Consider the following 23,860-nt stretch of genomic DNA (forward strand, 5'->3'; position numbering starts at 1 on the left):
CCTGTCCTCTTACACGTGCGCTCGAAATGGCCCAATCAGACCTCACATTTTGACAACCTGCGTCTGCAATTGGAGTTCGGACAGTCCAAGTCGACTGAGGGGAAAAGGACTCAATGCCATCCACTAGATCGAAAAGTACTGACAGGCTGCTTTTTTTCGTCCCATCCATCTGTTCGTTTAATGGATCGACGAGCGTTCCCGTGCGCAGGGGTGGCGATGCTGTCAGCCTGTCAGGGATGTGACCTTCCCCATTCCTCGTCCCGATGCTACAGAGTCACCGACACGGAGGTGCCCGACAGCAAATCATAGAAAACATGAAATAATCAAGTCGTCCCGGCTTTGAGGCTCTTAGCTTCTTTTTGTGCTTACCACGCCGTTCTTACAACCGCTCGTCAGAAGGTCTTTTCAGCTTCATCATCCTCCACGATGCGTTGCGCAGTTGCCGCAGCTTTCCTTGCGGCCGGCGCCCATGCGGCTGCCGTCACGCCTCTCGCTGCTCGAGTGACTTCTTCAAGTTCTTCTGGAGGCTGGGAGACGCGGTACACTGCCACCGGCTCCGCTGCTGTCGCTGCTGCTGCTGCCACAGCCAAGACCAGCAGCCCGACCAGCAATGTCAAAGGCAAGGCTTTCGACCGCTTTGTCATTATCTGGAACGAGAATACCGATTACGACAAGGCTATTGGCGATCGTGAGTGCTTCTTTGAGCCCTTTGTCCCAGCAGAATCTGACCTGCCACAGCCAACTTTGCATGGCTCGCCAAGAAGGGCATCACACTGTCTAACAACTTTGCTGTCACCCACCCTTCTGAGCCCAATTACTTTGCATCGGTCTCTGGAGATTATTTGGGAATGAACAACGATAACTTCAATCGCGCCGATCGCAATGTTTCTACAGTGTTTGATCTCCTGGACACACGAGGGATCTCGTGGTCGACCTATCAGGAAGACTTACCATTCTCTGGCTTCGAAGGAATGGCCTGGGTAAATCAGACGACTGGAGCAAACGATTATGTTCGAAAGCATAATCCTCCAATCTTCTTTGATAGTGTTACCAGTTCGGAGCAGCGTCTCTCCCAGATCAAGAACCTATCTGTGATCTATCCCGAGCGTTCTTCATTTCACAAGGACCTCAAGGCGAACAAGCTGCCGCAATGGATTTGGGTAGAACCCTCGATGGTAAACACTGGTCACGATTCCTCTGTCACTGTTTCTGGTGCTTGGAATCGGAAATTCCTTGAGCCGCTGCTCGAAGACAAGAACTTCATGAACAACACATTGGTGTTGGTCACATGGGATGAAAATGAGACGTACACACAAAAGAACCGAATTCTTGGCATCCTTTTAGGAGATGCAATCCCTCAAGAGCTCGTTGGTACTACGGATTCCAACTTCTACAACCATTATTCGGAGCTCGCCACAGTTGAGGCCAACTGGGACCTCCCGACTCTCGGCAGATGGGATGTCGGCGCCAACGTCTACAAGTTTGTCGCAGAAAAGACCAAGAGCGTCCTTCGCCAGTGGAGCAACACGTCTACGGTGCCCGATCGCTACTTTAATCAGTCGTATGCTGGTTTCTTCAATAGCAAAACGGCAAAGCAGTATCCCAAGCCCAACTTGGCTCTGGACGAGAATGCGGCTGGCAGGAAGATTCTCGAGTCCGTCAAGGCTACCTGGAAAGACAGCAAAGCGCCTACATACTACGAGGATACTGTTCAGGTTCTGGATGGGCTTAACCCGCCTCCTGGCTACAAGGCGTAAAGTCTCGGGACAAAGCACCTAGGAGATACTAACATTGTGATAATAACCTTTGTTATTATAACTATCAGTATATATCCCCTAGATAATAAAAATATAACATAGATAAAGTCTAAATATTTAGGTCCTGTAAAGCATATTTTTGATTAGAAGCCTTTCTATAGCGTGTTATCTCTTATAACCTTTTGAATTTTTTTATAATACTTCGTTTATTTTTTACCCTTTGTTATTACCTCTATTGTCATTCTCTCAAGCATACATTCTCGAATATACGCACATTCATACAAGATAATAGACTACAGAGACGTCAGAGGCAGATAGAGCGACAGAAGCAAGAGGCGCGACAGTACTAGAGGTACCGATAACAAAGCCGCTCAGAGCGGGGGGCAACGAGAATGGCATCGGACTTGACCGGGCAAGATCAACGACTCAGTCTCTCGAATTCGTCACCTGGATAGTACACTGCATGCAGAATTAGCTCTCGTGATGTGGACAAGTCGTTCCACGAGAATGGGGTTTGACAACGGGCCGAGCAGGGGAGGCATCGGGTGGAGAAGGGATCGTCAACGGCTATCCCTGCATTAGGAGCTCAAAATGTCCTTCCTGGTCGGGAAGGTGAAAAATTCATCTCGAACCATTGGCCGAAGATTGAGGGGTCATATTCTCCGGACTCCACACACGTGGTCGCTCTTGGCATCGCCTCTGGGCGAAAGCTTGTGTCTTGACAGATGTTTCTTGCTCCCCCACACCCCTCTTCGACTTCGATGCCGACTATTTCTCCACTCGAGGAAACGTTTGGGTATCACGGCATCTCTAAGCCGACTTTTTGGTTGTGTTGTGGATATGCTGTATCGTCCACTTAGAAGCGCAGAAACGGCTCGTGGACAGAACCGTGAATGAATTGGAGATTAAGTCGTGTAGGGGGCAAAATGCAGACCATCCCGTGCCGGTGTATCATTGCCAGGATTTTTCTCCCATTTGTCTGCAAATTGAACTTTCTCATTTTGAGTCTCCAGACTTTTGCTTTGATCGCCGGAGTTCGATGCGAAATTGCCTTGAACTCTCATTTTGTTTGACTCAAAGCATCATATTCAGTATACCTACTTCACCTTTGCGAGCAAACTCGATTCAGTGAGACGAGCTCCCCTTCAAATTGTCCCGTGGTGAGCCCCACGCTCAAAGGAATCCTTCAAATCGCGGAACACGGACGCCCTTGAGCGATGGTCTCTCCCAAGCTTTCTCGTTTCCTCTCAGACTTCACGCTTGGCTTCTCAGATGGCCTCACAGTACCATTCGCCTTGACCGCCGGCCTCAGCTCCCTCGGCCGCAGCGAGACGGTCATCTACGCCGGCCTTGCGGAACTATGCGCGGGATGTATCAGCATGGGAATTGGGGGTTATCTGGCCGCGCGAGACTCTTCACCTGATACCTCCCGGATATCACCGCTCTCGCCTGTGGATGAGGAGGAACAAGGGATGTTGTCGTCGGCAGAGAGACACAGCGAGGACGAAATCGACGATGAGAAGTGCCAAACAAGCGGGGTGGTAGACGAAGAGGAAGCAGTGCTGCGGTACCTTCAACCACTGGGCTTACCCGAGACAACTGTCACGATGGTGATTGGGGCCGTGAGGGCTCAGTCGGGAGGGTTGAGCTGGGTTTCCGAAAGATTCAACAGCACGCAAGCTAAGCGACCCGGCGCTTTTGTTGAAATTGACAACGTCGACAAGAGCCATCTGCTGGTATCACCAATCTTTTCTGGTCTGTCAATCGCTATCGGATATCTTTGTGGCGGGATGATGCCCCTGCTGCCATACTTCTTCGCCTCGAACGTGGGTCACGGGCTTCTGTGGAGCATCATCGTCTGTCTCATTGCCTTGTTCATCTTTGGGGCCGGGAAGTGCTGGTTATTGAGTGATGGGAAGACATCACGGATACGATGTCTGTGGGAAGGACTTCAGATGATGTTGTTCGGGTGTTGTGCCGCGGGGGCTGCGGTATTGTGCGTGCGGCTGGTTGACCAGAAGTGGACTTGAGATGGCACATCGATAGAAGAGAGCTGCACATTGATGTTACCACATTCGCCAGCAATGAGGTGATCGAGCATATTTTGCAAAAATGACACCGTTGATTGCAGGCAGCAATCAACGCCATATATACCCTACTATAGCATGCAAAGCCCGTTCGATATACTGATTAGAAGTTCTGGCCCTGCCTTGCCATGAAGTCATTGCTGGGTACTACGAGCAGATTTTCTGCGCAATCTGAGGCAGAATACCGTCTGAACTTATTAATGACCAAGAGAGGGTGATTAGTGAACGTAAATTGAAGGAATGGCGGGGCTGAGGGATGCGGCGTGGGTTGATCACTAATCTTTAGCAATGGGCGATGCCTTGATACAGCTTACCAATGCTCACAGCTTACGCTTCCAACTTCCAAGCTATTCTGATAGACTTGGGATCACCCGCTTTAAGATGTTTTGAGGGAGCTCGGAGCCTCAGCCAAGAAGGCCAGCTTCTTGATAGGTAGGGCAAGGTGAACGAAAGAACAGGTGCTGTAGCGCAGCACGAACTCAGTTACTCAGCATCCCACGAGTAATATCTTGGAAAGAGGCGGCCATCAAGACATTAGACCTAAGTCATCTTGAGACCTACTTGTTCTAGTCGAACATTCAAGATTCAGCATCCATGATCAATTTGATTGTATTGAATCGGATGAAGATTTTTCGACGCACGAGAATGCGATTCCAAAATATACACCCAACTCTTGAATCTTGAAACGGACGTCAGTGATGCTTTTGTACTCGTCTGAACATCCCAATGTTTCATTGTCCTTCTAGATTACCGAAAGCGCAACCAATGACATGTTGTGTAATTGGATTACTCTTGCTATGATGACAATGCTTGCCATTAACGACATGAAGTGACGCAGATCCTTCTGCGGCTGAGCCAGTAAACTCACCGTCTTGCTTGGTGAGAAGCAAGGAAAGTAAATCCATCTCTGTACCTGTAAATTTGCCCCCATTTTCAAGACTTCCAAAATTGGTAGAGGTCGGAATTGGAGTTAGTTCGACCCCAATTTGCCGTTCTGTATATCATACATACGAACTATTATTGGATGTGTACAGTTGACACTTCGTCGCTAGGTGAATTTGTATGAAATTGACTGGCTGTGCCTCTATTCTGAGTAATCAGGAGCAATGCCAAGTCTAGAGTTCCTTGCCTTGTAGTGTCTTCACTTCGATTACCTCACTAATTTCTAGCATCGCAATTCTATCTTCAGCGACAGATATTACGATGTGCTTTGATTCTCGAGTCTTCGAGAAAGTAAATCAGAAAGCCGTGGCTACTTATTTGCCCAGCCACAGATAAACTTATCAGAAAGACAAAGCCCGCAACGTTCCGCAAGAGACCGTGAGCCTTTCAAACGAGTATTAATGATAACTAATTGAACAGACTCTTAATATAGCCTCAAGCTTTGTAATGATGCAGGCGAGCGCTAAGCCCGCATATCTGGCGGCGCGGACGACTAATCCCAACCCCATACATAGCTCGTCGTCTTGTTTCTGGATTAGTGAACAGCATATCCGCCCAGACTTTTGATACTGCGACAGGAACTCTGCCGTTCCCAAAACTGCAGTCCATCCGAACTATGATTATCAATCTGTTCAGACGCTATGCTCGGCCCCGCAATTGCATGCAGAATCCAAGAGGTGGTGTTCTGCAGCAGTTCGATTACCTTCGAAAATAGGCTACTCCGCAAGGCGTGCAAGCACGAGATGCGATGCTGCATTTGTCAGTTCATCAGAATCTATGAACGTGTCAACTCAAAAGATGAATCTACAAAAGTTATTTAAGATGTCTTCTTTGGCTTGGTTCTGCTGTTTGAGTGAATCCTCAATAACCTCAACTTCAACAGCCTCCATCTCAACATCGACTAACTCAACTACAACTACAGCACTTCTCTTTTTATTAACTTAACCTCCAATATATCTTCCGGACTCACTTATCTCATCACCGGTGCCAACCGCGGAATCGGAAAGGGATTCACCACCCTCCTCCTCCAGCGTCCCTCCACAACAATCATCGTCGGCGTCCGCGACCCGGCCGCCGCAGCCTCAAAGGCCCTCTACGACCTCCCCAAGGCCGAAGGCTCCAAAATCATCGTCGTCAAGATCGACTCCTCTATCGAGTCCGACCCCGTCGCCGCCGTAGCAACAATCCAAAAGGAGCACGGCATCACCGCCCTCGACGTAGTCATCGCCAACGCCGGCATCTCCCACACCTCGGCCGACATCGCCGCCACCTCCACCAAAGTCGCTTTGGACCACTTCGCGGTCAACTCGGTCGCGCCTCTCGTCCTCTTCGGCGCCACCAAGCCCCTGCTCAAGGAGAGCAAGTCCAAGAACCCCATCTTTGTGGCGATTTCCTCCGCAATTGGCAGCAACGGCCTCGCCGAGACGATTTCCCAGATCCCCAGCCCCGCGAGCCCGTACGGCGCGTCAAAGGCCGCGCTCAACTGGTTTGTGCGCCGGTTGCACTTCGAGGAGCCGTGGTTGACTGCCTTTGTCTTCCACCCTGGTCTGGTCGAGACGGACATGGCTGCTGGTTTGGCGGCCAAGGCTGGCACTGACCTCAGTGCTTTCGGTGCCATTCCTGTCAAGAAGAGTGTGGATGATATGGTTGCTACCATTGACAAGGCTACCAGAGAGATTAGTGGCTCGTTCAAGAACCACGATGGCACTGATCTGCCTTGGTAAACGTCGCTATTAGCCTGAATTACGAAAAAGTCTCGGCCTCTTCGGAGGAAGAGTCTGATGACATAAGGCGCATTAGATAGTATGAGTGCCCATAGAACTTTAGTCTAGCTTTCTAGTTTCATAGAATGTTAAGACCTGCTTTATTCACGTTTGCCTTTGCTGCGAAGCCCGCTATTTCGGCTTTAATGATGCGGATGATAACTGAGTGTTGATGATAGACTCAGCGTTGAATTCTTCGTCTCGGTGGTCACCAAGTTGACTCAATGTCTTTTGAATCCATACTTGACTGCTGTCTTGAAGAGAAAACTTGAAAGTTTCCCTACCTGTCTCATTTTTACTTAGGTACGCACTGCTGCTATCATCGATGACATTACCTCAACTTTATCCCCCACTCTCTGTCTATTCCTTGGTCAATATGCCTTGGCGACGCCTCGAAAAGGGGTTACAAAATTCCGGGGGCCGGCCGGCATGCTTTCCTGTCGCCTCTCTACTTGAGTGGACCTGGATGGACCGATCCTCGAGAAGGCAGTGAAAGCAAATTGGACGCCGAATTGACGTTATGGGTGACAGCTTTACAAAAGGTAGCGACGAGAACAACGTTCAATTTTGCGTGGACAAAGCGTTACTTGAAACGGTAGTTGACGCTAGGATGGTAAACAGAGCAGACTTGAATCAAGCTTGTGTTTGAATTGGCAAGTTACTAGTATCTACATGTAGTCAAAGATCGGTATGGCCCTCAAAGATACGGAGTATTCTTTGAGTGCACCGCAATGCTATATGGCCCTCTTCACAAAGAGCGTGTCGAGCGGCGTCTGTACTTGCCCTTGGAGGCATAGAATGTATCAACCCAAGCCTTCATCTGATCAACCTCAGCAGTGATAACCTCCTGCATATCCTCATTGACAGCGCCGTTTCTGACGAGCAAATCATTGCAGTGGCGGGATCCCGGGATGAGGTGGACCGGAGCACCAGGGCGAGACTTGAGCGGGCCGCCGGGACGGAGCTCGCTGGACACGGAGGCTGAACGCCAGGGGTCGAACTCGCTATGGAAACGTCAGTCACGCTTTTCTTAACTCCGAGGTCCGATTGAACGACTTACCCGTTGGACCACATGAGGCGCGTTGTGTTGGTGAAGAACCAGCCGTCCGTCGCCTTGTTCAGGTCTGCGGCGGTCTTGCCTGCGTTGGAGGCGTAGGTGAACTCGCCTTGCTTGGGGAAGAAGAGGTCGCATTGGCTCTGGTAGTACTCCGGCGTAACGAAGCGCGAGACGATTGAGGGACGATCCTTGGGAGCACCGCTATTCACATTTAGTTCTGAAGCTCTCTTACACTTCGACGGGTATCACTGAGCTGTAAACGTACGTCTGCCAGTAGAAGAAGGGCTCGTTGCACGTCATCCAGTACCACGTCCGACCGAACGGGTTCTCGGCGCTCCAGTCGGTGTAGATCGGGCTCGTGGCGTTGAAGCTGTCGAAGCAGGCGACGTTCATGGGGTCTGACCACTCCTCGATGTTGTAGGATGCGCAAGCTACGCAAGGTCAGTTACTGATAAGACACACAGAGTTCATGGGGTCGACTGCTTACTTCCCGGGAGATAGTTTGTACTCCACCAGTTGGCGTAGTTGTTCAGAGCCTTTGTAAGACCGACGCCGTCTGCGCTGTAGGTCGTGTTGGGTGCCGAGAAGTTACCAATAGCGCCTTGAACGGTATCGCACATTTCGTAAAAGGCGGAGTATCCCGAGTACAGCTGGATGGACTGCCAGTAGCCAAGGGGTCCGACGAGAGCACTACAAACATCATAGATGTGAGAATCGGATTCAAAGTCTCCGATACAACCACGGCTTCAACTTACGAGGCAAAGTCCTCCTTGTGAGCCAGGTCCTGGAGGCCAAACTTCTTCTTCAGGGAGTAGATCTCGTCATCGCTGCCGGTGAGCAGGACGTTGTCGACGTGGTCGACGATCCGCTCAAAGTCACGACTGCAGTTCTTGGGCATGCCGTTCTGCATGGGTAGGAAGTAGCTCCAGTAGTCATAGGTCGCTTCGACCGGGCCACTGCTGGAGTGGTAGGCCCAGAAGGTTCCCGGAGCGAGTTTCGCGATGGCTGCGGCCAGAACACCAGAGTATGAACCGCCGGTGTAGACCCAGGGCTGCTGGTTGTCAGTTCTGTCGGTTTACTCGACAAGGATCCGGCCTTGATACTCACAGCTTGGGGGGCGTTGCTGCTGCCGTTCTTGTCGAAAGGCAGCTGGACGTTGCGGGCGAGGTTGGCAAAGTCGAGGACGGCATTCGTCATAGTGTGCTGCTGGAGGTTCTTGGTATCTTGGACCGCGTACGGCAGGGAGGTTCCCCAGTTACGGTCTGGGCCTCGTCAGTTTTCTTGGCTCTACTTGAGTGTTTGTGGCATGTTCCATACGCTCAACCATGACGATGGCACCGCCAATTGCCTTTGCAATGGCTCCTGTGATGGCCCGATCTGTGAGGTATCCGGTGTACGGGGCAGCCTCAGATTCTCCAGGCGTGAAAAACACCACCTAGGGTCCCGTAGTCAGTATAATAGCTACAACATTTGACTCGACAAGCAGTACCGGAGAACCAGGTCCCTCCCAGTAGGTGGAGTTCCACCAGTATCTCTGCTGGAAGGTCCCAAGAGACGGATCATTGTGGTCGATGAGCTGCTCAAAGAAACCGGCTTCTCTCTTGGAGAGGATTCCTTCCCCCTCATCTTCGGCCCTCAGAGGAGGCTGGATGGGCTGGAAGGCGAAGTGGGCTTGAGCCACCGCGAGGCAGCTGAGCAAGGCGAGTGAGACCTTCATGTTGACGGAGAGCCGAGGATCTTCAGAACACGGAACGACTGGCTTGGCACGCTCGTCAACCAAGCAGGAACACCAGCTTCATGATCACGTCCAGGGGAGCTTCATCTTTTGAGAGAAACGCTGGACATGGGTCCAGGACGCAGACCCCCGTATCTCACGGCAATACGAAGCGATGATCGGGGCCGCTTAAGCAACATGCTATGCGACATCCCATACCTTGACATTGTCGACATTCACAGTGAACAGGAACAAGCTTTCCAAGTGTTGGCGGGAGAGGTACTAGCCCCGGTGCGACCCCGGCATCGCACGGGGCCCAAGGACCAAATGCGACGAGGTCTCCATAATGAGACTGGGGGGTTGAAGGCGGATTGACAACGGCTTTACGATCTCTGATAGGCATTTGCAGGTGATGAGAAGTTCGTTGCGTGGGCCGACAGGTTAGCCGGAAGCGGAAGGTGAGCGTTGGGAGATGGCGATGGCCCCAGGTCGGGTGGCACGCATCGGCAGTCCGGCAGGAACTATTGTCTCCGGTCCAAGGGCCGACCTGCGACAATGGGAAGGTGTTTTAGGGCTCGTAGGAGTTGGTTTGGGTGATCGGCTCTTGTGCAGAAAAGTTTCGGATGGTGAGCCCCTCAGCTCGGCTTAAGAGGCAAAGGTCTTTCTTTCCTGTGGAAACGTAGAGGCGTTCTGCCATTGACGAGTACTTGAAGGGAAGAAATACCGCCCAGATCCCATTGATAACAATACGAAATGGTTAGATAGACTGAAGTTGTTGCCGACGATCGACTCAGGGAATGTTACGTTGCTGCAGGCGGGCTTGAAGGGTTGCATTCATAACCACCCCACAGACGATTTTCCTTGGGCACCTCGCCATTCATCACACAACTTATCAGTGAATCAGGGAATTGTAGATAGCCAGATAAAAAGACTGTCGTGTTCGGGAAGTGGGTAAGTAAGGTATGCTTGATGCCTTATGTGGTTGGTCGACTGGAGACTGAGTAACTCATAAAGATTGAAGAGTGCGTACAAGTGGTCCAGCTAACGATGTAAGTAAGAACCTACGACGTACAAACTGTATAGGCGCCCAGATGCCGAACTCTGCGTAAAGTACCTCTGTAGTGCAGTATGCAGTGTAATAGAGTTCAAGTTCGTAGAGTTCAAGTTCGTAGTGTAAAGACAAGAAGATTGAAAAGGAGGCTTCCTGGCTCTGGCGCGACCGTGCTGGCAGTGACCCCCCTTCAACCAATCAGATGCCCCAAAAGGTAATCAACCGTGTTCCGGCCTCACAATCCAGGCCACCAGGGAATTCACTGTCGGAAGCTCCACAGTCCAATCCAAAGCTCCGACGACATTTCAAGATCCAGAATCCCAATTGACCATCGACGATAGCCTCATTCGCCCATTACAGACCCCAATCGTCGTCACAATGGCCGGAGACTCAGCACCAAGGGGTCCGTATCCCTATTAGCTTCCCCCATGCTATCCACCCACCCGCAATGGCTGACATCCCTCTCCAGAAGCAACCCGCGAGGAGATGCGGGAGGCGAAGCTCCCCCTCCCCTACCGCGACAGCTGCGCCGGCCTCCTCATCCCCCTCAACCGCTGCCGTGTCGACACTTGGTACCTTCCGTGGAAGTGCAATGTCAGTTTTGCTCACCCCTTCCATCCGCCACTACCCGGCCTCCCTCTCGACCTCTCAGCCGCTCTGTCCGATCAATCCGAGAACATGACTTGTCGCTGACCTAGAATTCAATCGAAACAGGACGAGCGCCACAGCTACGAGAAGTGCCAGTACGACGAGTTCAAGAAGCGTGTCGCCAAGATGAACGAGCTCCGCGCGGAGAAGGGAACGAGAAGCAACTAGAGTGTTGGCAACGGGACGAGACGAACGAAACGAGCCTGGGACGGCGAGCGTCTGTGTACATAACCTGTTATTTGAGGATCAGGGGGCCAGAAAAGGGCAGCATGGGGTTGGTCTTGCCGCGAGGGTCATAGATCGAGCCGAATTCACGTCTTTTTGCGATTTCATTATGGCCCGATGATGAGGAAAGTTCGCTGCGGTACGAGGGATAGACATGGCGAAGAGCGCTGCATCTGCGAGGAGAGCACTTCACGAGAAGCCAGTATCTTGAAGTGCGGAGGGGGGAGGGGCAATCGCCGTCATGCGCCCTGGTAGCGGCGGAATGACATGATCGAGTTACAGGCGGATGTTTTACGAGGGCTCGCGGGCATGGGTTATTTCGAAGACAAAGCCAAAGAACTGGTTGCTCAAACCCAGATTGCTCGTCGACAAACACGACAGTGTGGTGAACCTAAGACTTGTGATTCGATTGCGCTAAATTCCGGGATTTTACAGTGGCTAGACGTGGAGTATCAAGACGCCTTAACCCGATCCAAAAAGTCCAATAGTCGCTTCTTGAGCACAACACCAAGCACCCTGGACGTCTCCGGCTCAACAACGATGGTGTACCTCGGGCCCAGCTTCCCAAATATCTCCAAAACGTGCTCCATCGGGGCCTCGGCGCAGATTGTGAGCGGCGTTCGATCAACCAACTCAGTCATGAAGCCAGTTCGCAAATCGATTTCCTCCGCTTCGCCAGTTTTCAGCACCGCATACTCTACTTCTGCCTCGGGCAAATAGCCAAATAGAAGTCCGGCATCATTAACAAGAACTAGGCCCGCATCCATGAGTCCCCTGGCCTTCAATTTCCGCAGCTTCTCCGACAGCACATCCCTTCGGACGCGGTACTCACTGCCCACCCGCAGAGTGATCTCCTCCATCGTCGCGGCTGGAGGAACCAGCTCACGGGCGGTGGCCTCGCGCTTCCGCACCACTTCATAGGCTTGTTCCGCATCTAGGAAGGGGTGGCCTAGCAGGTGTTGCGAGAGATCGTACACGGATTCTCCCGAGAGCGCGTCCGCGACCCATTTGGCCGTCAGGATGGCGCACATAAAGGCCGGCACGTACGTCACCTCGCCAGTCAGCTCGAACATGATGACAGCCAAGCTCACAGTCATCCTGCTCACGCCCGCGAGGAAGGCCGCCGCCCCGACCATTGCAAAAATACCGGGCGAGATCCCACCAACGAACTGACCTACCAATCGTCCGAAAAGAGCGCCGCCGTCGAGAGCGGGGATGATGATGCCAGAGGGGACTTTACATCCAAAGGTGATGATGGTCAGGAGCAACTTGATGACCGCGCCGCTGGCCAGCTGCAGCATGTACGCTCTCTTGTCGTTGCTTCCCTCCTGCTGACATATCCAGTTGCCATTTGGCTCCTTACAGTCAACTAGTAGCCTCGAGAGTGCCACGTCGCCCGTGTCGCGGATGAGCACGTTTGGGTACTGCAGCAAAGCGGTCGCCAATACGACACAACAAAGTTCAAGCACGGGATGCTTCTTGACGATGTCGTATCTGCGGAAACGTTTGGACCAAAGAAAGTTGGCCTTGCAGAACACTCCGCCGAACACGCCGCCAACGACACCCAGCATCACAAACACCAAGTAGTGCACCGGGTCATAGTCGACTCCATAACTCGTCTCGAAAAGCACCAGCTTTCCGGTTCCCGTAGGATTCAGTGCTTTGAGAGCAATGGCCGCGATGAGTGAGCACAGGAACGCGCGCCACAACACACGTCGTGGGAAGTACGTGCTGATTTCCTAATCGACGGGCTTGTCAACATCATCAACCCCAGTCCAGTTGGAACCACGATACCAGTTACATCAAAACATTTAAAAAAAAAAAAAAAAAAAAAAAAACGTACCTCGTAGCTGAACAGCACACCGCCAATCGGCGCACCAAAGGCAACGGACAGGCCGGAAGAGCACGCCACGCTCAGCATCTCCCGCATCTTGCGTGGGTTGTCCCTGTACTTGGGGAACCGGTTGGCCACCAGCCACCCGACGCACGTCGAGATGTGGACGAAGGGCCCCTCTTTGCCCAGACACATGCCCGTCGACACGGCAAAGGTCGCGCCTACCGCTTTCACAACCAAGACCTTGAAGTCTAGGAAGTGAGGGATCACGAAGCCCGACAGTATTGTCTTGATCTCGGGGATGCCGCTGCCGGCGGCCATGTACATCGTCTTGCCTTCTATCATGGCACCTGTCGTGACGGCACTGTCAGCGTCGACGGCTGGCAGAGAGGCTTTGGTGGTCATGGTGACGTTTCCCGCGACGACGCCGAAGAGGAGGGCAAACAGCACATAGACTGCATAGCTGGCGGCGTACCCCCCTCCTTCGCCCTCATCGATCCAGGGGTTCCAAGCATCGCAAGTCTCCGTCTCCGACACTCCCCAACAACACCGCCCACGGTCCAAAAGAACATTTGTCTTGCAGTACCCCTCCTTCCAATCGCTCACCGTCGCCACGGAGACGTCGACGACGAAGGCAACGAGGGCCGTGAGCGCGCCGATGACCGCGGCGGCGATCCAACCCTGGCACTGGTCGAACCAGCGCGCCGCGGTGCCGTAGATACCTGGGCGTGCGCGGAGACGACGGGCGCGGGAGGAGTCCTTTGTCAGATCGCGCAGCCAGTCGATGGTGGTGTAGTCGTTGTAGGGGAGGCGATCGCCGAGAGGGGGCGATTGGCCTAGGGCTTGGTCTGCTTTGGAAAGTGAGGTTTGGTAGGATGGGTTCGGGGTGGATTGTCTGATTTCAGATGTTGGCAGGAGGGGGCTGGTCTCATTGGGTTCATTGTCTTCTGCGGCCATTTTTGGGTTGTTGATGGTGTTTCTTGTCTATCTACGATGCGGGTGAACGTCAACACCGTCCGGAGGGCGAGTGATCATCAACATTCCAACATTTGGATTCTAAGGTCTAGGGGGTAGAGGTACTCTAGATATGTATATTTCAACAAAACGCCATTTTCCATCCATATATCAACCCTTCCAATAGATTCAGGTGAACATCATCCCAATCTTGAAGTCCGCGGAGAAGCAGATCGGCGCGGACGCACATGGTTGAAAGTCTGGAGATAAGATTGGGCGGTAGATAAGGTCGTTGGTCTGGCCTCGTTAGCCCGCCCGTTGCTTTTTGGCGCCTCCCGTTTCCCCAAACCCCAACCCGGTCTTCATCCTAGTTGCCGGAGATCTCCAAATGTGGCGAGGGTGAGTGCCGAGTGTCGTCTCCGCGGGACGGATTTCCAACACTTTGCGTTCTCAAACCTCTCGGAACTCCTCCTTTTCACTTGCGGTAGAGTCGGCGGACGAATGCGAACGATGTCTGCCAGCTGTAATTTTTCTTCTTTTCTTGGGTTGATGCTTCAGCCTATATACAATAAACAAAGGAACGGGAGGCCATGCGAATGGGGGTATCTGGTCTAAATGTACAACGAAACAGACGAAATGAAAATATGCTATTAGATGAGAAATGAAATAATGCCAATCTGAAAAGGGGCAAAAAATGAGTGTAAAGCGCTGATGATAGCGCCAATTCTCCCACCAAAACTCCAAAGCAATGAATGAGAACCAGACGCCGTCCAGTGCCAGCACCTTTGGGACAAATGTACTCCATATGAACCTGATTTTACACAAGTTGTTTCTCTGCGTCTTTTTCACGTCCTATTTTTCCATTGTCGGATAACGTATGATCTCTCCCCTCTGGGCGAGCTCAGCAAACGACCTTGACCATCGGCTCCCAAGGCCTCGCCGTGTTCCAGAGATACGTCTCCGGCGGCGCCCCGTCGTCCGAGGTGAGCAGGTACTTCACGTACGCAGGCGGCACGACGGAGGGGATCGGGGGGAGGAAGTCCATCTTTTCTTCCTCGGCGACGTCGTCCACCATTTCGTCGTCCGACATGTCGTAGTCAAAGTCGTAGTTGCAGTTGTAGTCGAGGTCGAAGCCGAGGTCAAAGTTGAAGTTGTAGTAGAAATCGCAGACGTCCTTTTCGTCGCGGCGGACGAGTTGCTGGTCTTCTTTTTGAGAGTGGGAGTAGGAGTGGGAGTGGGAGGCGAGGATGCTGGCTAGGATGCTGGCGTCGAGGTCTGGTGTCTTTTCCTCTGCTGCTACTGCTGCTGCTGCCTCTGCGATCATGCTGGCGCTCTCGAGGCTTGACATGAACGTCTCGACGTTCTCCTTGTACGCCTCTGGCCTGAGGACGTGCGCCTCGTTGATGATGACCTGAAACCGCACCGTCTGGATATCGATCACGACGCGGTCAACCATCGAGGGGAATCCGTAGGTGCTGCCGGCACTGAGAACCCAGGACTCGCGGGTTCGGTCGCCGGTGCTAGCGCCGTCGTACCAGACGGCCGTGCCGGTGTTCGAGGTGTCGACGAGGACGAGGCGATGGGAGGCGTCAAAAGTGATGTGGCAGTGTGCTGGGGCGATGCCCGGGAGGGAAGGGAGGAGGATGTCTGCGAGGGTAGGGTCGGTGCCGAGGACGAAGCCTGGGTTGGATTTGGGGGGCGATGTGAAGGTCAGGGAGAGGGCTGGGCGGGGTTTGGTGGTGGATGATGCCTCGAGGGAGGAGGAGGATTTGGTGAGGAGGGAGGGGTCGATTGTTGGTGTTGTGGGCGGGAGTTGGTTTGGGTTTGGTGTTTGGATGATGAGTTCGTAGGATGAGGGGATCGTGGAGACGGTTCGGGTCGCGTTTTGGGGCATGCGGATTGCTTCGAGGGCTGGTTGATTTGTGGATGAGGGAAGCAGCCAGGCGATTACGTTGGAGGGTTCCATTCTGAAGGTTGTTTGTGGTGTTTTGTTTGTTGATGTGGTTATGGTTAAAGATTGTAAGATGTTGTCAAGTTCAGTCGATGAAGTGAAGCTGGTGTTTGTCGAGACAATGAAAGTGAGAGATGAAGTATTACTGAATGAAGGTTGGGCGGTGAGATGAATAAGATGCTCTTATTAGTGACCTTGAAAGTAGCCGGTATTATCGAGGTCCTCGAAATGAGTGGTGTAGTATTCGTCAGATGAGCTGCTGATTGTTGTGTTTGTGAGATGCAATAAGAAAGCAGTGAGACGAAGAAGTCACTTGATCCTCTTATATCACTCGAGAGAGTGTGTATGGTTGTGTGAGGGACATGCCAGTTGGCGATGTTTTCGTATCCTGGCTGCATGGAGCACTCCACTGGACGAGGGCAGCGTGTTGGCCACAACAAGAAACAAGAAACAATGAGGCCTCGACGAACCGCTAGGCCGTCGCATTAGTCTGGTGGATCACTTGATCCATGAAACTGAAAGTAAACAAAAGAAGGGGGTGAAGAGAAGCCTCATAGTCGAGTTCCCATGATGTGCCTGGCATTTGGCATGGGAGGGACTGAAACGGACGGGGGGTTGCACTGGAAGTCTGGAGACTTCGGGAGGAGGCGACAAGTGGTTGCAGCAGGGACGGGAGCGTGTAAGCCAATGGTTCCCGCGCCACCCGCACGGGCTGGTGGGCATGGCATCTCAAATCGGTGATGGGAGGTTGTTGATTGTACTGGATTGAGATGGGAAGAGACGAAAAAAAACGAAACGGGTTGCATGGGTGATGATGGGGGGCGTTGCTGCGGATGTGACTCACGTTTGACAGCACATCCAGAAACGCGAACCACCAATGCAAGTGGCCTGTAGAGATTTTTTGGTTCGATGCGCGTTCGCGTTGGTTGTCTCGGCGAGGAGCGTCCGAGGATGCGGTGAGTTTATTGGTTCGGTAACTTGGCCAATCTACATTCGTGTCTACGATCACTTCAGCTTTAGCAATTTTATTCTCCTTCACTTGAAAGAAGAATATAGACGGATTACATAGAGCTCTGAGATATAGGGAGGTCATCAGCGACATTCGCGATGTTGGTGCTTGGTATCTAGCAAGTAAGGGCAAGTAAGGGCAAGTAAGGTAGCCAAAGGGAAAGCCACCAAAGAGGAACCTCCGATGTTCCAAAAGGGCAAAAGAGCAAAAAAAAAGCAGTGCGGCCAATCAAACAACACGCATGTCAGAGTTCGAGTCTGAATTTGGCGACACACTTTGAGATTTCATTCCAACTTCCACCACAGTCACTACTAAGGTACGACTCCATCTTGCTGGTTGTCTTGTTATCCTATCACAGTGATACACCTCAAGAAGTCGGGCACATAGTATACGACCGCAGTAGTGACCAGGGCATTGGTGGCCGCCCACTTACAGATTCAACTCCACACAAAGAGAGGACACGTTTGATGACATTCGCGTCAACTCCAGCCATATAGCTACATTTAAAGTTGTGATGGCTACGATGGATGCGGCCGGGATAGAAACATGGTGGACGGGAGGCAGGCTGGGATACACCAGAGCCGCACAGATGCAATGCAGGAACCCGCGACACACTGGAAAACAGGATTCGTGTGAGAGTCTTTGTATTTGCACTTTGATGGCCTTTTGGGATATTAGACGGGTGCATCCCAGTTGACAACCTCAGGTCGGAGCCGACGACGGGTGGTTCGTTGGTGATGGAGAGCTTGGTGTAAAGCACCGCGCGGTTGATTTTTAATGCTGACACAGACATCCTGGGCTTTGGCGGAACTCGAGCACTTGATTGGCTCATATGTCAGGTCTCGTTCTGAGCCGTCACATTTCAACAAAGGCCCAGAGACTGAGGAAAATAGATTAATGGAAATATGAAACGGACAGATTTTATTAAGTGTGCGGAAAAAGACAACAGTAGAGTTCGAGACATCTTGGCCCAGGGATAGGTATTCCAGAGTAAGGTGATGCTGGATTTAAATCAACCCGACCTTCAGTGTGAGAGTCATCGAGTGCACTTGACAGTGAGGTGCAATTCTTGAATTTGCCGATACCAGGATTTGATGATGTAATCAGGGGAGCCCCACAGACTGCGTGCAAAAAGCTCAGCGCGGAAAAGAGCCGACCCCGCTAAAGAAACCCTGAAATCCAAGTTAGACCACTAAAGTGGGCTCGATTCGCTCGAATCTGACCTAAGCAAGGAGAATAGCACCAAACACCCCGAACTCTCCGCGCGCGCGAGAACACCCACCTCTCTTGGAGTACCTCGAGGCCCATAGCCGTCGGATCGCTGGAACCTCGGCGAAGTGCGGTCGAGGGCCGACCTTGCGTGCCCGCCCACTAACTTTAGGAACTTCCGCCTGTGGAGGTACCTAGCCGGCGCAGATTGCCATGGCAGATGCACCCGTGCTGTCATCATCTTCCTGCATGACTAATGCCAGACACAACCACCACCTGCCCACCACCACCACAACCACCGCATTTCACCACCCCTCGCCGTTCGGAGCGGAACCGGTCACCGATTTAATGTTCTTGCCGCTCACGCCGCTGTTCCGCCGTTGAACCTCTCTCTCCCGCTCTTGACATCTGGCTTCTTTCCAACCACTTGCTGATTGCCTTTCTCCGCCATTGTACCCAGTGGACAAATATACCCCTTTGGAATTGGCCGTCTCACGTTCCAACGTTACCTGTTCTGCACAGCGCACCAATTCCCTCCCCCCACTTCCGCGGCTTTCCATCACCAAAAACCCCCGCCATGCCCGACTTCGAAGGCAAGCCAGACGGCGCGGGAGCGCCCAACGACTGGCGCGAAGACACTCACCAGCTCCCTTCCTTCTACTCCCCGAAACAAAAGACTGTCGACGGCTCAACCGACCATGCTTCGACCGCCGCGCACCCAGAGCCCGAACAATTGAGCCTCTCTAACCCCGCCGCCGCAGCAGCCCCCGCAACAGCCGACGACGACGCCGCATCAACAACCTCGGCCACCCAGATCCCGCCGCCCTCCCTCCTCTCGCCAGCCTTCACACCGCCCGCGACACCGGGGACATCAACCCCCCTCACAGCCGAGGCGGCCCCGCGCGGCGTTCCCGTCGACAGTTCCGTCCCCTCAGGCGGCTGCGGCACCAAGCGCCCCCGCCTCCTCGAGACCCTCCCCGAGGTGCAGTGCATCGTGCGCGCGCGTATCCCCACCGTCAACGGTACCGAAATGTTCCTGCACTTGTATACCAACAACGTCGACAACAAGGAGCACCTGGCCATCGTCTTCGGGCCCCACATTCGCAGCCAGTCGCTCGATGCGCCGCGGCCCGGCGAGACAGAGATGGACCGCATGATTCGCGGCGCGTACACGGGTCGTTTGTTTCCCGGAAGGTCGACGAGCGGTATGCCGGGCGGCGTAGCGACGCCCGTGGGCGAAGAGCCGCCTGCGCAGCGCGGGCCTGCGCTGGTGAGGATTCACTCCGAGTGTTACACGGGTGAGACGGCGTGGTCTGCGCGGTGCGACTGCGGCGAGCAGCTCGACGAGGCGGCGCGGCTGATGAGTTTGCCGGGGAACACGAATGGCGGTATTATTATCTACCTGCGCCAGGAAGGGCGCGGCATCGGTTTGGGCGAGAAGTTGAAGGCGTATAACCTCCAGGACCTCGGCTCGGATACCGTCGAGGCGAACCTGCTGCTGCGTCACCCTGCGGATGCGCGTAGCTACGGGTTGGCGACGGCGATGCTGCAGGATCTTGGGCAGAGCGAGGTGCGCCTGCTGACGAATAACCCTGATAAAATTAGGGCGGTGGAGGGACCCAATCGCGAGGTGAGGGTTACGGAGCGCGTTGCGATGGTGCCGCTTTCGTGGAAGGGCCGAGGCGGGTTCCGGAGCAATGAGGTTGAGGGGTACTTGAAGACAAAGGTATGTTTCTGTTGTGTCTGGATGTCTGTGAATTGCCTAAACTAACAGTACCACAGATTGAAAAGATGGGACACATGCTTGACATGGGCGGCATGCCTCACTGAGGAACGGTCCAAGGCAGAGGGATCGCATATATTTCTGATATCTGGTGTCTGATGTTGAACGAAAGGAGGCGACAAACATGGTTGAGAACCATCAAGCATATGGTGGAAAACGGCGTTTGGCTTTGTTTGATACGAATACCTGGGACATTGGCGTACTTGGCATACTTGTCCGCTGGGATCCCCAACGACTGGAAATGTTCATAGCATCGTTGGATAACTGGACTCATGGCAATTTACGGGAAAAGATCATTGAGGCGGCGGCTGGTTTTATCTGGCATTGAGGTGTGCATCTGCCAGATACATTTACCCAGTACTTAAGCTTGAGTTCTATCTGTCTACCCAAGGTACATACTTTGGTGTAAGTTACTTAGTGCTTGAACAGAATTGTCGAAATGACGGCTTGCTGCAATCTTGATTCCAGGAAGGCTTGGGAGTGTAGTGGTCAGAATTATCGCAGTATATTTGAGCGCGATTCCGGGATTGTCACTGAGATGCAGATGAAGATAAGGCGCGGGCCGGTTCCCCTCCAAAAGTCGATCCGGGACCCCTATAATGATGTACGGCGGTGGGCGCACTGACCCGCCGACAGGAAGCTCCAACCAACGTCACACCCAACTCGGCATACGCGAACTCTCACCTATTCGTATTCCAGCTTCAACCCAGATGCTCCCCAGAGCTTCCACCACCAGCCCACCATGTCGCGCAGAGTAGCGAAAGGAGACTACATTGAGACCGTACGCACTCTCTCCCCTCCAAATCATTTCCCTTTACCACAACCCACGGGCTGAGACCACCGACTAACTCTGCGAGAAACAACAGGACACAGGCAACAAGGTCGCCCGCAAAGCAACCCTCGTCGGAACCCAGAACATCATGCTAGGCGGCAAGACGGTAATCCAACCAGAGGTCATGATCCGCGGTGACCTCGCTCGCTCAGCACAGCCCTCTGCGGGCGGCGCCCCGGCCAACAGCACGGCCGTCGCGATCGGGAGGTACTGCTTCCTCTCTAGGGGCGCGCTCCTCCGGCCCCCGGGACGGATGTACAAAGGGTATGTGTTCCTCCTCTTTCTCCTCCCTCCATCTTTTCACAACATCAAACCCTTGCTGACTCTCGTACGTTCCGCAGAGCCTTCACATACATGCCGCTCCGCATGGGCGACCATGTCTTCGTCGGCGCAAACGTCGTCATCCAGGCCGCCTCGATCGGGAACCACATCCATATCGGCCGCGACTGCGTCATTGGTGAGTTCGCCATCGTCAAGGACTACGTTCGCATCCTCGAGGGCACAGTAGTGCCGCCCAACATGGTGATTCCGAGCTTCAGCGTCGTCGCAGGCCAGCCGGCGCGCGTGGTGGGCGAGGTACCCGAGGGTGGGCACGAGGAGTTTGAGTTGAGGGAGCTGTATAAGACGGTGGGGAATAATCCGCAGCCTTTGACTGCGTGACTTCGAATGGGCTGCAATGAAGAGAGATGCGCGGGATCTAAGAAGTTGGTTGACAGTTTGGCATTTGCTTGCGCGATGGAGATGGAGTTTGGCGTAGGCCGAGCTTTGAGCTCAAAATGATACCCTTTCTTTTTCGCAGTGAAGACTTTGTGCCTGTCCCATTCTGACTTCCACGTGTGGCAGCAACATGCCTTGACGTTGCGCATGAGGGAACTTTTCAATGGTTGGTATATGCTCCGTCAGAGCTCTACATCACAGAGGCTTCTGGCAAGGCATGTTCGGTCCAAAGTTGCTGCAGCTATGAGATATCACATACATAAAAGCAACCTCAAAGAATACATCTGACGGAGCAAGACACTCCAGCACAGCACACCGCCCTTTACCCCCAGGCAACAATACATCCCGAACGCCGCTGCTCGCCCAACTTCCAAGAATTCAAGGCTCACCTGGCCATATCGAATCAGCTAACTCCCTCACAAGCTTCAACTTATTCACCATATCCTGATGCGAAACCGAATTCCCCAAGTGATGACTCGCAAACCCACACTGCGGACTAACCCCAATCCTCTTCAACGCCTCTTCGCGCGTCTGCCCAGCCCCCTGCGCCACATAATCCGCCGCCTGGAACACTCTCTCCCTCAGCTTCCCAACGTCCTCGAGCTCGGGGAACTTTGACGTGATGACGCCCAGCACGACGTTCTTGTGCGCCGGCAACTCTTTGAGCGGCCCGAACCCGCCCGCGCGGTCGGTGTCGTACTCGAGGAAGTAGGTGTCGGCGTTGATCTCTTTGAAGAGGCGCGAGGCGATGCGGTCGTAGCCGCCCTCGGAGAAGTGGCGCGAGTAGGCAAAGTTACCGCGGCAGAGGTGGATGCCGAGGTGCATGTCTGCGGGGCGGGAGGTGATGCAGTCGTTGTAGAGTTTGATATAGGATTGGAGGAGGGCGTCTGAGTCTTCGCCTGCGTCTTTGAAGCCTTGGAGCATCTTTTCCGAGCAGAAGTCTGGGCGTTATGTTCTGTCAGTTAACTGTGACTTGGAGGGGTCGGGACACGGATGAGGTAACGAGGCTTCACTTACACGCCAGGTTAGGATCGTCAATTGTCACATTGCGAACTCCGTGCTCATAGAGGACCTCGAGCTCGGTACGGTACGCCTTGGCGATGTCGGCAAAGTATTCCTCGTCGTTGGCGTAGACGTCCTTGGGATAAGCGTGCCCCTTTTGGTAGCGGAGGTGATACCACTCAGGCGCGGGCAAGGTCAACTTGGCCTCCTTGACGCTCTCGGCAGGGATGTTGCTCTTGAGGAACTCCCATTCTCTCAGATAGGTGCTTCCCTTGTGCTTGATCTTGCCGGTGCAGACAATGGACTCGCCGGGCTTGTGGTCGCTCTCAACTGGGGTTTACATAGCGTCAGTCTCCCCATCTCGAGTATCGAGTATCCCGTGGGCCAAGACTTACTGAACGCGGCAATGTCGGGCACGTACATGCGAAAGATATCCCAGCTCGGCGTATCGACCTCCTCGAACCCTTCCAGGCCGGGGAAGAAGTTGCCCCAGAACTGGTGGCGGCGGTATTCGCCGTCGTTGATGGCGTGGAAGCCGAGGTCCAGCTGCGTCTTGATGATTTCGCGCACGCCCTCCTCCTCGAGGCGGTTGAGCTCCTGGTCGTCTGCAATCTCCACGGCTTTTTTCCCGTCCAAGGCGACGCGCTTGTCGGTCAGGGCCTTGGGGCGCAGGAGCGAGCCCATGTGCTCGGCGCGGAAGGGCGGTTTCTGGTGGTTCTTGGACGTCATGATTTCTTTCTTTTTGTGTAAAACAGAGCTATGAATTGGGTGATGCTGGAGTCAAGTGAGAGAAGAACTTCCTGGTCACGGCGTATATATAGACTTTGGTACTCGCGACGGAGCGTGGGGTTGCGAAACGGGATGGTCCTTCGGCATTGCGAGATCCAATGGCCTAGCTAGGTAACTTACCTAGGTTGGCCAGTCATTCAAACCAGATCTCGCGAGCGTCCACTCTGGTGTGAGACTACCCGAAGCAAACAGACTTGTGCTTTCTCAGACCTGGACCCCCGTCAGGACGATGTCATCCCGTGCCACCATCACCACTTCCCCCGAGCTGGCCACCCACCAAGATTCCCCGCTTTCCCCGCCCTTTGTCATAGCTTAGTCGAGGGGGTCTGATCATATGTTGCTGGACGGCAGATGAGTAGAGCGGCATCGGAATCGGTTATCAATCGCTAGCCGCTTAAGTAAAAGCGAGTGTTTTGGAATTGGTGCCTGGTTTCTGCTAGGTTAAAGTCATTCTTGAGGTCGGTTTGCTTCTTTCAGGTGCAGCCAAGGCTATGCGCCGCAGGAGCACCGCGGTGGAGACGCTGGATGATTGTCGT

The 23,860-nt window shown here is 53.4% G+C and overlaps 10 protein-coding genes across 10 annotated transcripts; 6 read left to right on the forward strand and 4 right to left on the reverse strand.

Moving 5' to 3' along the window:
• Positions 1-71: 71 nt before the first annotated feature.
• Positions 72-2,220, forward strand: BDZ83DRAFT_679367 (phosphoesterase). Its single transcript, XM_060511188.1, has 2 exons — positions 72-688; positions 739-2,220. The coding sequence occupies exons 1-2, from the start codon at positions 427-429 to the stop codon at positions 1,755-1,757; spliced, it is 1,281 nt and encodes a 426-aa protein (XP_060360808.1). The 5' UTR covers positions 72-426; the 3' UTR covers positions 1,758-2,220.
• Positions 2,221-2,717: 497 nt separating this feature from the next.
• Positions 2,718-3,972, forward strand: BDZ83DRAFT_633979 (Ccc1 family). The gene has a single exon (XM_060509066.1). It carries the CDS (start codon positions 2,975-2,977, stop codon positions 3,785-3,787), a length of 813 nt encoding a protein of 270 aa, XP_060360809.1. The 5' UTR covers positions 2,718-2,974; the 3' UTR covers positions 3,788-3,972.
• Positions 3,973-5,047: 1,075 nt separating this feature from the next.
• Positions 5,048-6,510, forward strand: BDZ83DRAFT_760702 (short-chain dehydrogenase; the record flags this gene model as incomplete). The annotated part of the gene is made up of 3 exons (XM_060515168.1): positions 5,048-5,077; positions 5,220-5,230; positions 5,709-6,510. 3 exons carry the CDS (start codon positions 5,048-5,050, stop codon positions 6,508-6,510), a joined length of 843 nt encoding a protein of 280 aa, XP_060360810.1.
• Positions 6,511-7,183: 673 nt separating this feature from the next.
• On the reverse strand, positions 7,184-9,644 carry BDZ83DRAFT_29913 (serine carboxypeptidase S28). Its single transcript, XM_060502236.1, has 8 exons — positions 9,096-9,644; positions 8,924-9,041; positions 8,714-8,868; positions 8,362-8,657; positions 8,094-8,296; positions 7,872-8,037; positions 7,610-7,807; positions 7,184-7,553 (listed from the first exon to the last, which is right to left on the reverse strand). The coding sequence occupies exons 1-8, from the start codon at positions 9,321-9,323 to the stop codon at positions 7,298-7,300; spliced, it is 1,620 nt and encodes a 539-aa protein (XP_060360811.1). The 5' UTR covers positions 9,324-9,644; the 3' UTR covers positions 7,184-7,297.
• A 1,105-nt stretch (positions 9,645-10,749) lies between these two features.
• On the forward strand, positions 10,750-11,187 carry BDZ83DRAFT_755790 (NADH-ubiquinone oxidoreductase B18 subunit; the record flags this gene model as incomplete). The annotated part of the gene is made up of 3 exons (XM_060514666.1): positions 10,750-10,774; positions 10,841-10,965; positions 11,086-11,187. 3 exons carry the CDS (start codon positions 10,750-10,752, stop codon positions 11,185-11,187), a joined length of 252 nt encoding a protein of 83 aa, XP_060360812.1.
• Positions 11,188-11,696: 509 nt separating this feature from the next.
• BDZ83DRAFT_586805 (voltage gated chloride channel) lies at positions 11,697-14,035 on the reverse strand (the record flags this gene model as incomplete). Its single annotated transcript, XM_060505980.1, has 2 exons — positions 11,697-12,983; positions 13,088-14,035. The coding sequence occupies 2 exons, from the start codon at positions 14,033-14,035 to the stop codon at positions 11,697-11,699; spliced, it is 2,235 nt and encodes a 744-aa protein (XP_060360813.1).
• Positions 14,036-14,933: 898 nt separating this feature from the next.
• Positions 14,934-15,998, reverse strand: BDZ83DRAFT_586765 (uncharacterized protein; the record flags this gene model as incomplete). The annotated part of the gene is made up of 2 exons (XM_060505977.1): positions 14,934-15,230; positions 15,333-15,998. 2 exons carry the CDS (start codon positions 15,996-15,998, stop codon positions 14,934-14,936), a joined length of 963 nt encoding a protein of 320 aa, XP_060360814.1.
• A 2,780-nt stretch (positions 15,999-18,778) lies between these two features.
• On the forward strand, positions 18,779-20,031 carry BDZ83DRAFT_722611 (GTP cyclohydrolase II; the record flags this gene model as incomplete). Its single annotated transcript, XM_060512484.1, has 2 exons — positions 18,779-19,927; positions 19,984-20,031. The coding sequence occupies 2 exons, from the start codon at positions 18,779-18,781 to the stop codon at positions 20,029-20,031; spliced, it is 1,197 nt and encodes a 398-aa protein (XP_060360815.1).
• Positions 20,032-20,379: 348 nt separating this feature from the next.
• Positions 20,380-21,689, forward strand: BDZ83DRAFT_29970 (dynactin Arp1 p25 subunit). The gene is made up of 3 exons (XM_060502242.1): positions 20,380-20,765; positions 20,851-21,080; positions 21,158-21,689. Exons 1-3 carry the CDS (start codon positions 20,727-20,729, stop codon positions 21,474-21,476), a joined length of 588 nt encoding a protein of 195 aa, XP_060360816.1. The 5' UTR covers positions 20,380-20,726; the 3' UTR covers positions 21,477-21,689.
• A 1-nt stretch (position 21,690) lies between these two features.
• On the reverse strand, positions 21,691-23,530 carry BDZ83DRAFT_30015 (5-methyltetrahydropteroyltriglutamate-homocysteine methyltransferase). Its single transcript, XM_060502248.1, has 3 exons — positions 22,931-23,530; positions 22,551-22,865; positions 21,691-22,474 (listed from the first exon to the last, which is right to left on the reverse strand). The coding sequence occupies exons 1-3, from the start codon at positions 23,262-23,264 to the stop codon at positions 21,912-21,914; spliced, it is 1,212 nt and encodes a 403-aa protein (XP_060360817.1). The 5' UTR covers positions 23,265-23,530; the 3' UTR covers positions 21,691-21,911.
• Between the last annotated feature and the right edge of the window lie 330 nt (positions 23,531-23,860).

The sequence above is a fragment of the Colletotrichum acutatum genome (assembly GCF_030867785.1).
Source record: "Colletotrichum acutatum strain CBS 112980 chromosome Unknown BDZ83scaffold_109, whole genome shotgun sequence".
In the NCBI taxonomy this organism is placed as follows: domain Eukaryota; kingdom Fungi; phylum Ascomycota; class Sordariomycetes; order Glomerellales; family Glomerellaceae; genus Colletotrichum; species Colletotrichum acutatum.